We start from the raw sequence: 14,006 nt of genomic DNA, 5'->3' as shown, positions 1-14,006 counted from the left end.
GAACCAACCAAAAAAGCCTTCTGGAGAAAACCCCATGGCAACATGAATTTCCATTCAGGAGAGTAGAAATAGCAAGATTTTCATGATGGCTACTGTGTTGGAAATATTGGACTTCAAGAAGGTACCATTTTCATTTAGGATCAACAAGATATCATAAAAAGTCTTACAATGAAAATGCCATGTTATTATGACCATTCATTCAAGGGGTAGAAAAATAACATTATCAAGATGGCCACTGTAACAACCATATTAGACATCAGATTGGCACCATTTTTAATTCAGGACCAATTAGACATTGAAAGAAATCTTCATGTGGAAACCTCATATCAATATGACTTTCCCTTTCAATTCAGAAGGAGTTGCAATAACAAGGTTTTCAAGATGGCCACTAAGGTGTCCATATTGGATGTCAGATCAGCACAGTTTTTATGTAGGACTCACTAGAATATACTGTAAAGCAATATCAGGTAAAAATCACTTTAAACTACCTTTGACATATATTGACCAGTGCGTTGGTGACCTCTTGGTTCTGTTTGATGTATGAAGCCAGCTCTAGTGCCTCCTTCTGAAGGGCCAATCTCTTCTCCCGTATTGTCCCCTCTGTATACCTGTCTATTATAAGCTGAGCATGGACACAACTCTGAAAATAAAAGAAACTATTATATTAAATTGCAAGTTTCACAACAGGAATAACTTACTAACAAAACAAGTGTAATTTATCTTTGTCTGGTCTAATCCATTACAAGTCCCAACAAGACATGATCTGTCTTTTAATCTATGACGAGTCCCAACAAGACAAGATCTATTAATCAGTGACAAATCCCAACAAGACAAAATCTATGAATTTCTTTGGAAAGAAAGAAATAAAAAATATGCATCCACATACTCAAGGTACTATCAATATATACCATAAGGGGAAAATTCACAAGTATTAAAGAAAATTAGACAAAACTTCACACAAAACCATAAGGATTGGGTAGGAAAATCACATCTTAAATTGATCCATAAATGAGAATGGACACTTAAAAACACCCTAGTTGTGCACCTGAAATAATAGACACTTAAAAACACCCTAGTTGTGCACCTGAAATAATAGACACTTAAAAACACCCTAGTTGTGCACCTGAAATAATAGACACTTAAAAACACCCTAGTTGTGCACCTGAAAAAATAGACACTTAAAAACACCCAAGTTGTGCACCTGAAGTAATAGACACTTAAAAACACCCTAGTTGTGCACCTGAAATAATAGACACTTAAAAATACCCAAGTTGTGCACCTGAAATAATAGACACTTAAAAACACCCTAGTTGTGCACCTGAAATAATAGACACTTAAAAACACCCTAGTTGTGCACCTGAAATAACAGACACTTAAAAACACCCTAGTTGTGCACCTGAAATATACTTGGGCTGAAACCTCATTAAAATGATAATTTAAAGTGTGAATTTGCTATTACTTTTTTTTTTAAATTTGGTAAATAAAAATTAGGACATATCAGAAGCAGACATACAATTAATTATACATTTGAGTCATATTCATAAAATACTAATGAAATCGGGTTTTTGCTAAATACCATTTGCATATTTGCACCTGACCAGTTTAGAAAGTAACTGGAAAATTCACTCTACTGCCAGAGATGCTCAATCACCATTTTGAGCTGGGTGAGTGAATTTTCAACCGCTATCAATCCAACATGGCACTGATAAAAGGGTAGCTACCTGTACATCCCAATTTACAAACTTTCAGAAATGTATGTTTATCACAAGTATGGTCATCCCATCAAGATTTTGCTTCCTAAAATGCTGTGATTTACAGGAGGAATAACTACATAGGTGAATCCATGATTTTGTCCACTACTGAAATACTACCAGCCCAGATATTTTTGCTCATACATCATGGTGCAGACTTAGCTGGTGTTAACATTTTTAAATCTCTTTCAATGAAATTTCTCTATTGTGATATTGTACTGTGTCAGTATACCTGAACATGTGTGTCTGCCTCTGTGTGCGTGCATTATATATATATATATATATATATATATATATATATATATATATATATATATATATATATATATATATATATATATATATATATGTATACATATATATATAGTTAGATAGATAGTCATTATCTCACTCAACATTATGGTATTTTCAACAAATCTTGGTTTTTCTGCTTTGCAAAGAAATTTGCAACTTAAGTTTTGTGTCAGTATTACGCTTAAACACATACATGTACAAACATTTAATCAAAATTGTATAGCACTGCTTAGTATGATTATAAATAAAACAATATCTTTGTTAACATGGAGAATGAACTTATCTGTATCATGTTACAAAGAAATACACAATTCAGTATACAATACTAAAATTCATGACATATACTACTACAATTCAAGTCTTGACACACTTCACAATTTCACCATTTATTAGTAATACAGTTAAACCTGTCAGAATGGTCATGTTTATCAAGCTGCTGTCTGCTCTCAGGGGCAATTCTAAATAAACCCAACCCCATTCCTATATAAATGACAGGTACATAATGGTCATCTGCTTTCTGCTGTCAGCAACAAGATGCTTCCAGACTAAACATGAATTTTCACTGCTTCAAGTGGTCACTGGAGCATATCAACAGTATCAGTTCAGTGTATGCCAACTAAAATTTTGCTTCATTTGGAAGGCATTGTTTAGATAAAGGCATAACATTGCCTGGTCATAATGGGCTCCTCACTCTAAGCCAACTGTCCTTTGATGTTTGCAAGTGGTTAATCCAGATATTGTTTGAAGCATGAACAGCTGTTTCTGTGCCTAATTATTACAAGATGGCTAAACAATGAATCAGCTATCTGTTTCATATGCAAGCTGCCAATTAGTGGTGAAATTATTGTTTTGTCATGAATTCAGAAAACAAACTAAATTCGGTTATTTTTGGGGAGAGCCAGTGATGATTTAATTTACTGGTTGCATTAAAGGGAGCTGGATATAATAAGTTTGTGTCAAAAATAGGTTTGTGAGAAAACAACATGTCCATGCACTTTATGATTTTTTTTAAAAATAGTGCAAATAATTAAATGTTGATAAAATAACAGTAACAATAATAATAACTGTATTCAATGCATGCTGTTTCATCAAAAACCAAGCTTGAAAGATGAACCTGAATACATATGCCACATGTGAAAAAAGGCAAGTTTTGTCTTTTCCCCTGGGTGTCCACTATTGACAGGCTTGACTGCACTTATAATTAAGACATTAGTAGTACAGTACTGGTATGTTTACAAGCTAACACCATTATCAAAATACAGACTTAGCTGAGCCAGTCTTTTCATCAGAACCACAGAAGCATTCCCCTTGAAAATTCAGACTTCTTGCAGAACAGGATACAGCAACAGAAAATATTAGTATAATGAACACAACATTTTCTGCTTTCTTTGACATCCTATAATTAAAGACATGTTGCTGTATCTCAAAATAAAAGATGCTGCTGAGCACACATTAATAGTAAGGAAGGAATTTTTATTTGGACCACATGGTGTCTTTTATCTATAGTGATCTTTTCAATCATCATAAGGGAACCACTCTCTGTTAACTATACTGTAATATGTAAGTTTATCTGTCATACATGTATGTGGGGTCCAAGTCTTCCAAGATTACCACTGCCTGACATTTCATCACCAAAAATTAATGTGACAGCATTACAATGATGAAAATTATTTAAAAGCAATAAAAGAAGGTGCTTGTAATGCTAATTTTCAAAAAAATTACTTTAATAGATGAACCTGAAAAATTGTAGCTTTCAGTTTTTCTGGATCCTTTTTATTTCAGTTTTAGCTTTAACCTTTCATTTATTTCATTCCTACTTAACCTTTATCATTTTTGTTTCAAAATTTCTATCTGGAAATTTTGGTTCAGAATTTTTTCCTACAAAATTATTTTACATTTTAAAAAAATCATAATGTATCATCAGTAAGCTTATAAGGCCTGAAAAAAATAACAATAACAAAATGTACTTTGCCCGCATACATGGTTAAATGTAACAATGACTTAGCTCCCCTCAAAAAAGCACCTCCAGTGGTGATATAAATAAAGGTTAGTTTGGTTACTTTTTGTCCTTTCTTTGGTTCTAATAAACTAATGAGCAGCATGGGTAAATGTATGTTTTTTATGGTCTTTTATATATTAACACTGTGGTACATCACATAGCAGGTGGGACTGATATAGAACAAAGGTTACCAATGTAACAAGCCCAGAGCAACATTCAGTTTTAAGTTTTGAGAATTCTAGAGATCTGGAGCCTGGCTTTCACCCCTGAAGTATCTTATGCTTTGTAATTAATTATAGGATGCCTAATTTATAACAAAATGTAATTACCAAATAATGGCATGGAACAATATGGTCACCCTATGTCAAATGTCTGAAATGCTGAATTAGAAACAGGTCATTTCAATTTGTCAATCAAACATGCCCAGCAAATACTGGAAGTGTCAAAGATTTCAATATGTTGATAAAATTTAGATTAGATATAAATCAGATGAAAATGGAGATGTAATCTCATAATGAGTGCAAGTAGTTGAGATTCTCCTAATTACCAACTATTGCTTTATTTTTTTTTAAAAAACAATATATGTCAACTATTTTGTTTTCTTGCATTAAGAAAGGAACAAACCAGTAGCAAGTGTTTCAAAGATGACACAACTCTGCATAAACTTAATTAACAATTTAAAAAAATATGCAGTGCTCTGCTCATTACACAATGAATATATGGAACCCTGGAAAAAATACTTATTCAAGGTTTTTTTCCCTTCAATATAAAGCAGCATGCTTAATTTGGTTGAAATCCAATAATACTAAAGCCATCATATACAAGATTCATCAAGCCATCATATACAAGATTCGTCATGCCATCGCCATACCATGTTATACAAGAGAGGAAAAGTGTCACAGAATAAGGCAAGAAATAACTTGGTTTCCCAGGGTGGATAATTGTTTTTCTAGGTAAGCAAATGAACTAGCATGTATCTCATCATAGATCACTTGCGACGAGAGACACTAAAACCATGGTATGCATGGGTATTCCACCCTTACCAATACTCACTCTTCCTATTAGGGGCTTAATTTAGGAGGATGTATCTATTGATTTTAATTCTGTACCTGTTATTATGACCAGTTTGGTTTTATTGTAGCTGTGTATTGTACCTGTTGGTACCTATCTGTATGTCTGTCTATACGTATGTCTGTGCACATGGTGGATCCATGAAGAGTGAGCATGGCCAATACAAGTGTGCCAACCCAATTTAGGAAAACTGTGTGCTGTCAGTGCATATGTGTGTACGGGTATATCAGGCTGTCTGTCTGGCCATCTGTGTATCTATATCGACATGGAGGAAGATGATGTAACCATCAAGGCCATACAAAGACAAAATCTCTAATTTATAAACTTGTGTGCTTGGTGGATCCAGGAAGGGTGTGTGCAGCCGATACAAGTGTGGGCCAACCCAAGAATTCGGTAGAAAGTGTGGTTTGTCAGTGGACACATTTGCAAGTTTGTACAAATATTTATGAATCATATGGCTGTACAAATGACTGAGTCATATGTTTGTTTCAATTGAGTGTTGTTTTAATTGAGTACAATTGGGTCATTTTGATTATATGAGATTATTTGAATCTTATTTGCATTCCATGAGATTATTTGAATCTTATTTGCATTCCATGAGATTATTTGAATCTTATCTTCATTACATGAGATTATTTGAATCTTACTTTCATTACATGAGATTATTTGAATCTTATTTGCATTCCATGAAATTATTTGAATCTTATTTGCATTCCATGAGATTATTTGAATCTTATCTTCATTACATGAGATTATTTGAATCTTACTTTCATTACATGAGATTATTTGAATCTCACTTTCATTACATGAGATTATTTGAATCTCACTTTCATTACATGAGATTATTGAAATCTTACTTTCATTACATGAGATTATTTGAATCTCACTTTCATTACATGAGATTATTTGAATCTCACTTTCATTACATGAGATTATTTAAATCTTACTTTCATTACATGAGATTATTTGAATCTTACTTTCATTACATGATATTATTTTTATGTTACTTTCATTACATGAGATTATTTGAATATTACTTTCATTATATGAGATTATTTGAATCTTACTTTCATTACATGATATTATTTAAATCTCACTTTCATTCCAGGAGATTATTTGAATATTACTTTCATTACATGAGATTATTTAAATCTTACTCTCATTACATGAGATTATTTGAATCTTATTTTCATTCCATGAGATTATTTGAATCTTATAATCATTACATGAGATTATACAAATCTTACCATTATATATTTGAATATATAAATCATTTTTTGTTTTCCTATTTGTGAATGTTTGGATATAGTAATTTAATGAGATGTATGTTTAGAGCGGGAAAGAATCACTGTATTTGTAGTACATATATTTTTATTAATTCATATCATAAACTTCCATCTTTCATCACATTGTGTTGTGTTGTCATTTGATCCAAGCATCCATTCAGATCTATCCTGTTACAACATATCTTCTTTATAACAAACTTCAAGCTCTTTGTAAAATCAAAGAAAAGATTTAAATTTGGTCTTTTATGAAGAGTTGCTTAAAATCATTATCTCTTGACACAAGATCGTAACCATATGTTCCAACCCATAGATCATACAAAATTTTAAGATCCTCTGGATGTGAACATTAAAGTAAAAGTCTGCTAACAAGTTGCAAGTGCACAAATTATGAGATTTTTATTTGGAAGAAATGGGCTCACAAATCACTAGAGCTTATAATCAAAAGCAGCACCTGTGGTTAGGATAAACTGGTACTACTGCTGCCATTTTGTTGTCAAGTCTGCAGAGATTTAGTGGGCAACGCAAATCCTCTGTACTTTTATTAAGAAGCAGCTGTATAGTCAAGGAAACTAAGTGATCTATGTAAAATCTGCTGAACCTCTAATAATAATACATGTAATAATAATGGTAATAATAATAATGGTAATAATAATAATAATAATAATAAAAGTAATAGTAATAATGATTTTATTTAAAGAAGCTTCGTAGGTCAACTTGCTAATTTTTTATAAGACCTTCTACATTTACATTTGCACACATATATAATGCACAAATTTTGCAAGACAAGGTGTCTTTAGAGAACAAATGCTATTAAAACTAGATAACTGCTACTGCTACAATTAAATGTGCACATGCATTAAAGGATACATGCAGGATTCATACAAAGATTAGTAGCGAACATGTGCAAAACATTACTGGTGAGTACTTCTTCATCAACATCTACAGAAACATTAATTTGTATGATTTTGCTTAATTAATTACTACTACTAATTAAAACATTGTTTACAAGCATGGCATAAGTCAGCTGACTTTGTATAGGGTGGTATGGAATTCCATAGTTTGGCGCCATATAAAGCAAGACTCTTCTTATAAAACTCTGAATCTGGTTTAGGTAAATATAAATTGTTGTTTGAGATGGATCTTAGTTCAAACTTACATGCATTTTCAGCAAATGTAAAGTTACATTAAAATAATCTGGAGCAAATCCATCCAAGGATTTATGGACTACTATCGCTTCTGAAACTGAATTCTTGGCTAAAATGGAAGCCACTTTAGGGTTTTAAAGTTTTAAAAAGATTTGTTGATGCTGTATCTAGTTGCTCAGTTTTGAAATTTCAGTAATCTTTCTTGATTTTCTGTATCACTATTACCCCAGACAGAACAATATTCTAGGTGTGACATGATATATGCTTTGAAAAAATCTTTCTCTACTTTTTAGGGTGATAAAACTATATGTTAAAGAGATAAGGCAGTGATTTAACTTTTTCAATGACCTTATCAATTTGCATAATGCCCCAGTGTTAGACATCACTAAATTGCCACAATGTACACATCATAGTAATATGACTAATGTTGTTAAAACTACATTAAAAATCCAAACGCACATACACCTAAATTAGAGACTTCTTGTTGTCTGCATTCAAGATAGGTTTGAGCTTTCATTGTTAATTTGATGCACGCTGAGCTCTTTCAGCAGGATTTTCTGATTTACAAGGTCAAAAACCTTTGAAAGGTCAAGAAACACTGTACCTACAAGGTCTGTAACCTTGATCTATTACTGTCAACTGTGCACCATTCTAGTTAGTGTAGTCTGGCATGAATGTCCTTGACAAAAGTCTGATTGTCATGAATGTAGTAAATTAAAAGCTACCCAGTAGTTTTAAATTCATTACAAATATGTCTTTCTAATATGTCTGAAATTGATGATAAAACTGATATAGGTCTAAATTTAGTCATATAAGAAAGATCTTCCATTTTATGTATTGGAGTTACTTTTGCCAGTTTTAGGCTGTTTGGAAAAATACCTGTGGAAATACTTAGATTGAAGATATACATAAGTGAAGATGCAATCAATGGAGATGATGAGAGTTTTAGGAATTTAGAACATATGTCATCCAGATCTATAGCTGTTAGTTCTTAGTTTATCTAATTCATTTGAAATGATTTTCAAGACTTACTTTAGGTATTTTGAAGTACTCTACTTTCCTCTAAGTTTGGAGGAAAGATGCTTATTAATTCATCACTGGAGAATCTTTTATGCGCTGTGAGATCCACAAGTTTGTTTTTCATTTATCTTCACAAAGTAATCACTGAATGCATTTGTGATTTCAAGAGGTTCTAGCTGAATATCACCATTTTCATCACTAATACATACAAATGGTAGGTTATTGACAGATTTGCCTCTCAAGTCATTGAAGGTTTTCCAGTTTTCTATGGTTCTTTTGTTGTAATACTATCTGATATTTCAGTAATAGTAAGTTTTCCTTGCCTTTCGAATCACTGACTTGACTCTGTTTCTCCATAATCTGTAACTGTTGGTACAGTGTGACCTCACTATAGCATGCTCCATTATAACACAAATTCAGATGTAGCACAGTTGTGGCAGGGCTCTTGAAATTTCATATACATGTACTTTTCTCATACATGAATGTTTTTTCTTTCTTTAAGGTACGAAAAGTAATGTGTAAAAAGCTTATTATAATTTTTGGAGAAGAGATCGTCTATGAATTCTAATATAAGACAATCATGGTTTAGCTGCTGCAATTTTACATGCATGTATTTATCTCATGCATGAAAAATATTTTTTTGCAAACTTGATATAAAATGCATTGGAATTTATATAGTGTTAAACAAATTCATTGTTCATATTGACTAACCACCTCAACAATGTATTGTTATATCATAATCTGCTTACTGTGAGTGACATCCAGCCTGAGTACTGTATGCTTAAAGTGAGTGACATCTGGCTTGAGTACTATATGCTTAATGTGAGCGACATCTGGCCTGAGTACCGTATGTTTAATGTAAGTGACATCTGGCCTGAGTACCATATGTTTAATGTAAGTGACATCTGGCCTGAGTACCGTATGTTTAATGTTAAGTGACATCTGGCCTGAGTACTATATGCTTAATGTGAGTGACATCTGGCCTGAGTACCATATGTTTAATGTAAGTGACATCTAGTCTGAGTACTGTATATTTAATGTTAAGTGACATCTGGCCTGAGTACTATATGCTTAATGTGAGTGACATCTGGCCTGAGTACCATATGTTTAATGTAAGTGACATCTGGCCTGAGTACCATATGTTTAATGTAAGTGACATCTGGCCTGAGTACTGTATGTTTAATGTAAGTGATATCTGGCCTGTGTACTCTATGCTTAATGTAAGTGACATTTGGCCTGAGTACTTTATGCCTAATGTGAGTGACATCTGACCTGAGTACCGTATGCTTAATGTGAGTGACATCTGGCCTGAGTACTGTGTGCCTAATGTGAGTGTCATCTGGCCTGAGTACTGTATGCTTAATGTGAGTGACATCTGACCTGAGTACTCTATGTTTAATGTGAGTGTCATCTGGCCTGAGTACCATATGTTTAATGTAAGTAACATCTGGCCTGAATACTATATGCTTAATGTGAGTGACATCTGGCCTGAGTACCGTATGTTTAATGTAAGTGACATCTGGCCTGAGTACTGTATGTTTAATGTTAAGTGACATCTGGCCTGAGTACTATATGCTTAATGTGAGTGAAATCTGGCCTGAGTACCACATGTTTAATGTAAGTGACATCTGGCCTGAGTACTGTATGTTTAATGTAAGTGACATCTGGCCTGAGTACTTTATGCTTAATGTAAGTGACATTTGCCCTGAGTCCTTTATGCTTAATGTGAGTGACATCTGGCCTGAGTAATGTGTGCCTAATGTTAGTGTCATCTGGCCTGAGTTCTGTATGCTTAATGTGAGTGACATCTGACCTGAGTACTTTATGTTTAATGTGAGTGTCATCTGGCCTAAGTACTGTATGCTTAATGTGAATGACATCTGGCCTGAGTACTGTATGCCTAATGTGAGTGTCATCTGGCCTGAGTACTTTATACTTAATGTGAGTGTCATCTGGCCTGAGTACCATATGTTTAATGTAAGTGACATCTGAGCTGAGTACTATATGCTTAATGTGAGTGACATCTGGCCTGAGTACCAAATGTTTAATGTTAAGTGACATCTGGCCTGAGTACTATATGCTTAATGTGAGTGACATCTGGTCTGAGTACCAGATGTTTAATGTAAGTGACATCTGGCCTGAGTACCATGTTTAATGTAAGTGACATCTGGCCTGAGTACTGTATGCTTAATGTGAGTGACATCTGACCTGAGCACTGTATGCTTTCAGACTTTGGCATTTCTTTTTAACATTTCTGCTTGTGGGAGAACAACCTGACAAAGCACTATCTCATAATGGATTTTTTGGACAAAATAGTGTTTGATTAACTGCTGCATGCTAGCAATTAATATAATTATTTTGACTGACCTCTGTATGTGGATAGTAATAAATATTCCTCTTCTTTTCACTCATACAATTAAATCCTTCAGAACACTCATATTTTCTTTAGTAATCCCAATGTCAAAACAGAACAGAACACCTGTGTATTCATTATCTACTGACGCTTGTACAAAAACAATTCTGACACAAGTGTGGAAGGCAGCATCACTATGCCACCAGAAATGTTACACACACAAAAATATAAACCAACAAAAAACAAAAGTGGAGATCTACTTGTTAGTCTATCTATACTACCACAGGACTAGCTACAGTCGACCAACTTTTGAAGGCTGGAAAAGTAACAGCTGCAATCGATCAAACAACAGTTACATAATTCTCCTTGTTTTTAAAATGTAAAAAATAGTTTCCTGAAACTTCAAAGAAAACTAATCACCTTTAAAGCATCAATCATTCTGTATAAATACTAAGCAAATGAAAAAAAACCTCAGTTTCAACCAATGGTCTCCAGTTATTTGATGTTGCCACAGCAATAAGAAACAGTCAAATGTTTGGTCCTCCAAAGCTGTCCTTATGTGGTAACTTCCACAATGCATGCACCCTTCATCAAAGAAAGCCAACTACAATCTTCAATAAAAATAAATAACCTTTCATCTAAGGAAATCAGCAACAAACTTAAATAAAACCAAAGGAATCTGATAGATGTTGCATTTTCCAAAGTGGCTGGAACACATTTATTGTGCTATTAAAGTTTCATTTTTGCAGTAAAAACATTATGCTTACAGTCACTACCAATGGTGGCAAAAAAAATAATTAAATTTCCAATCTTTTGATGAACTTTTTAATTTAATGAAGTTTTCATTTCCCTATCAATAGCCTCATCCCTTGGGTAGCCTTGGCAACACCATACTACAGTCACTGGCTGACCAAAATCGAACAGGATGTGAGCCATACGTGAAGTTTATAACTCGTGATCTATACTCAAATTCACAGATTATGGATCTTACTTTACAAATGTATACAAATGTCAATATGCAAATGTATTTCAGACCAGTTTGTCTTTATTTAATTAAAAGCACGTATTTTTGTGCCCGCTTTTATTCCTCCTTCCCCCACTCCCCCAGCCTGCCATATTATAGGTAAATGCATTATTTTCCTCAGCTAACTCACTTGGTTGGTTATACAATGGTTCAGTCTATAACATGGTCAGGTTCTATGAACCCCAACCACCGTGTTATAGCAAGGTCACACTGTATCTTTTAATTTATGAAATCTATCCCTTGTCTTAATAGCATTCATTATATCACCTGTAATCCAATTTTGTTGATTTTGTTTCTTGACTCTCTTGAAATTAATATAAGAATGAGTGTTTAAAGCATGTCAGTAAACACATTTAGTATCCAGATGTCAAGAGTATCTGATGGGTCATCAAAAGATTAAATTACTGACCAAGGAATATCTTTTAGTTCTTAAAGGAATATTTGCAAATTGAATCTTATCATTATTTTGATATTTGATATATCTGTAATGATAAGGTTAACTGTTTGACTTTAATAAGGATAGTGATTACTTATGGCATATTGGGGAACTTCAACTTTCATAATACTATGACCATTGTTAGTAACTTAGTATAGATGTGATCAATTACTGTTTCAGAATACCTGTTACTCTAGTGGGAACATGAACTAGCTGTTGATAATTCACAGAATGTATGGTTTTAATCCAGCTATGATTTGTGCCATAAAACAAACAGTAATTAAAGTCACCTACTACAAATACTTCTTTGTTTTCTATGTACAAAGTTTCAAGCTTATTTTGATATATAGTATATCAAGCATTGTCAGTCACAGTTCTGGTGGTCTATATAGACAGCCTAATACAAACGGTTTATGGACGTTATGTCTCATTCCTAGCCAAATTATTTCCATAATAATTAGTTCAGCAGTCTGGTTCTTTTCCATTGAAATAAATTAGTTCATAAAACACCTTTCACCAACAGCTGCTTCTTTTTTGCTGATTACATTGTGTTTCTGATGAAAAATCTGTGTAGTTTATTAGTTCTTCTATTTTTTTAACTTCCACATCAAACCTCCAGAAAACTATTAAGATTTTGTGAGCTCTGACTGAACTCCTACAGTGAATAATATTTATTGACTTGCTTACCACATCAAATCCCCTGAAAAATAATTTCCGGTCATCTATAGTAAATGTACAGAAAAACAGTTTCTTTTCTTGACTTCTACTGAAAGCTGCTATTTCTCTCCACAAAAGAATTAGTTTCTGAACAACTCTAATTACTGGCATTAGTATGTGACAGAAAGCATTTCCTGCCTGAGCATATAATCACTAGACACTTGTTCTTTTCTAATTGGTTTAACTTTTAGTGAAATTTCCAATAGTTTGGTGACCATTTAGGGTTGGATTTCATTTGAACATAACATTCCTTAAAGATTCTTGATATTTTAATGGAAAAGGAGACATTTATCTTACTTAGTACAAAACATAAACTACACATGATTTAATATTGTATCTGTACAGTGAATGATGCAAGTTTTCAATCACTCTAAGGTAGGCCACACTTTAACTACTTTACCCAAATTTGAAATTGTTTATTTGACTCAGTAATATTGTAATCAATTAATAATTTCTACATGTAAATAATACTTAAAATTGCAAGCTGCATAGTTGGGAATTCTTTTAACCTTTCTGGTGGGATAATTTTCATGTCCTGAAGATAAATGTTGCAATTATCTTGCAAATTTATGATCACTGAATCAGAGATGTGCCCTGAGTGCTGATAAAATCCAGATCCATTGAATTCAGCTGCTGAATGTTTCAAAGCTGTATTTTAAAGTGAGATCCAACTGTGATGCTGCTACAATTCCAAATTCCAATTCCAAACCAGTAAATTCAGACTTTAATTCTGCTAAAAATGTAAACTGCACATTTAATGAATTCATCTGCAAAAGGCAGAACAAACTCATCTTTAAAACAGGTCCATCTGCAATTCTGCTGCATATACACTTTAAAAACCCACCGCTGACCATAAGCTTCAACTAATCTGAAAATGGTGGCTGCATTTCTACTGAATTAGTTAGCTAAG

At 33.2% G+C, this 14,006-nt stretch overlaps 1 protein-coding gene across 1 annotated transcript in view; it reads right to left on the bottom strand.

The window, feature by feature from the left end:
- LOC149785785 (uncharacterized) overlaps window positions 1-14,006 on the bottom strand; it is a 398,918-nt gene that overhangs the window by 242,084 nt on the left and 142,828 nt on the right. Inside the window, exon 10 of the mRNA XM_089979704.1 lies at window positions 489-638. Coding sequence (XP_089835830.1) covers window positions 489-638 — 150 coding nt within the window. The remainder of the gene's footprint in view (window positions 1-488; window positions 639-14,006) is intronic.

This window comes from Sinohyriopsis cumingii, chromosome 13 (genome assembly GCF_028554795.1).
Source record: "Sinohyriopsis cumingii isolate HCF-2022 chromosome 13, ASM2855479v2, whole genome shotgun sequence".
Lineage (NCBI taxonomy): Eukaryota > Metazoa > Mollusca > Bivalvia > Unionida > Unionidae > Sinohyriopsis > Sinohyriopsis cumingii.
The sequence above is the reverse complement of the archived record's forward strand: the minus strand, read 5'-3'. Positions and strand labels throughout refer to the sequence as shown.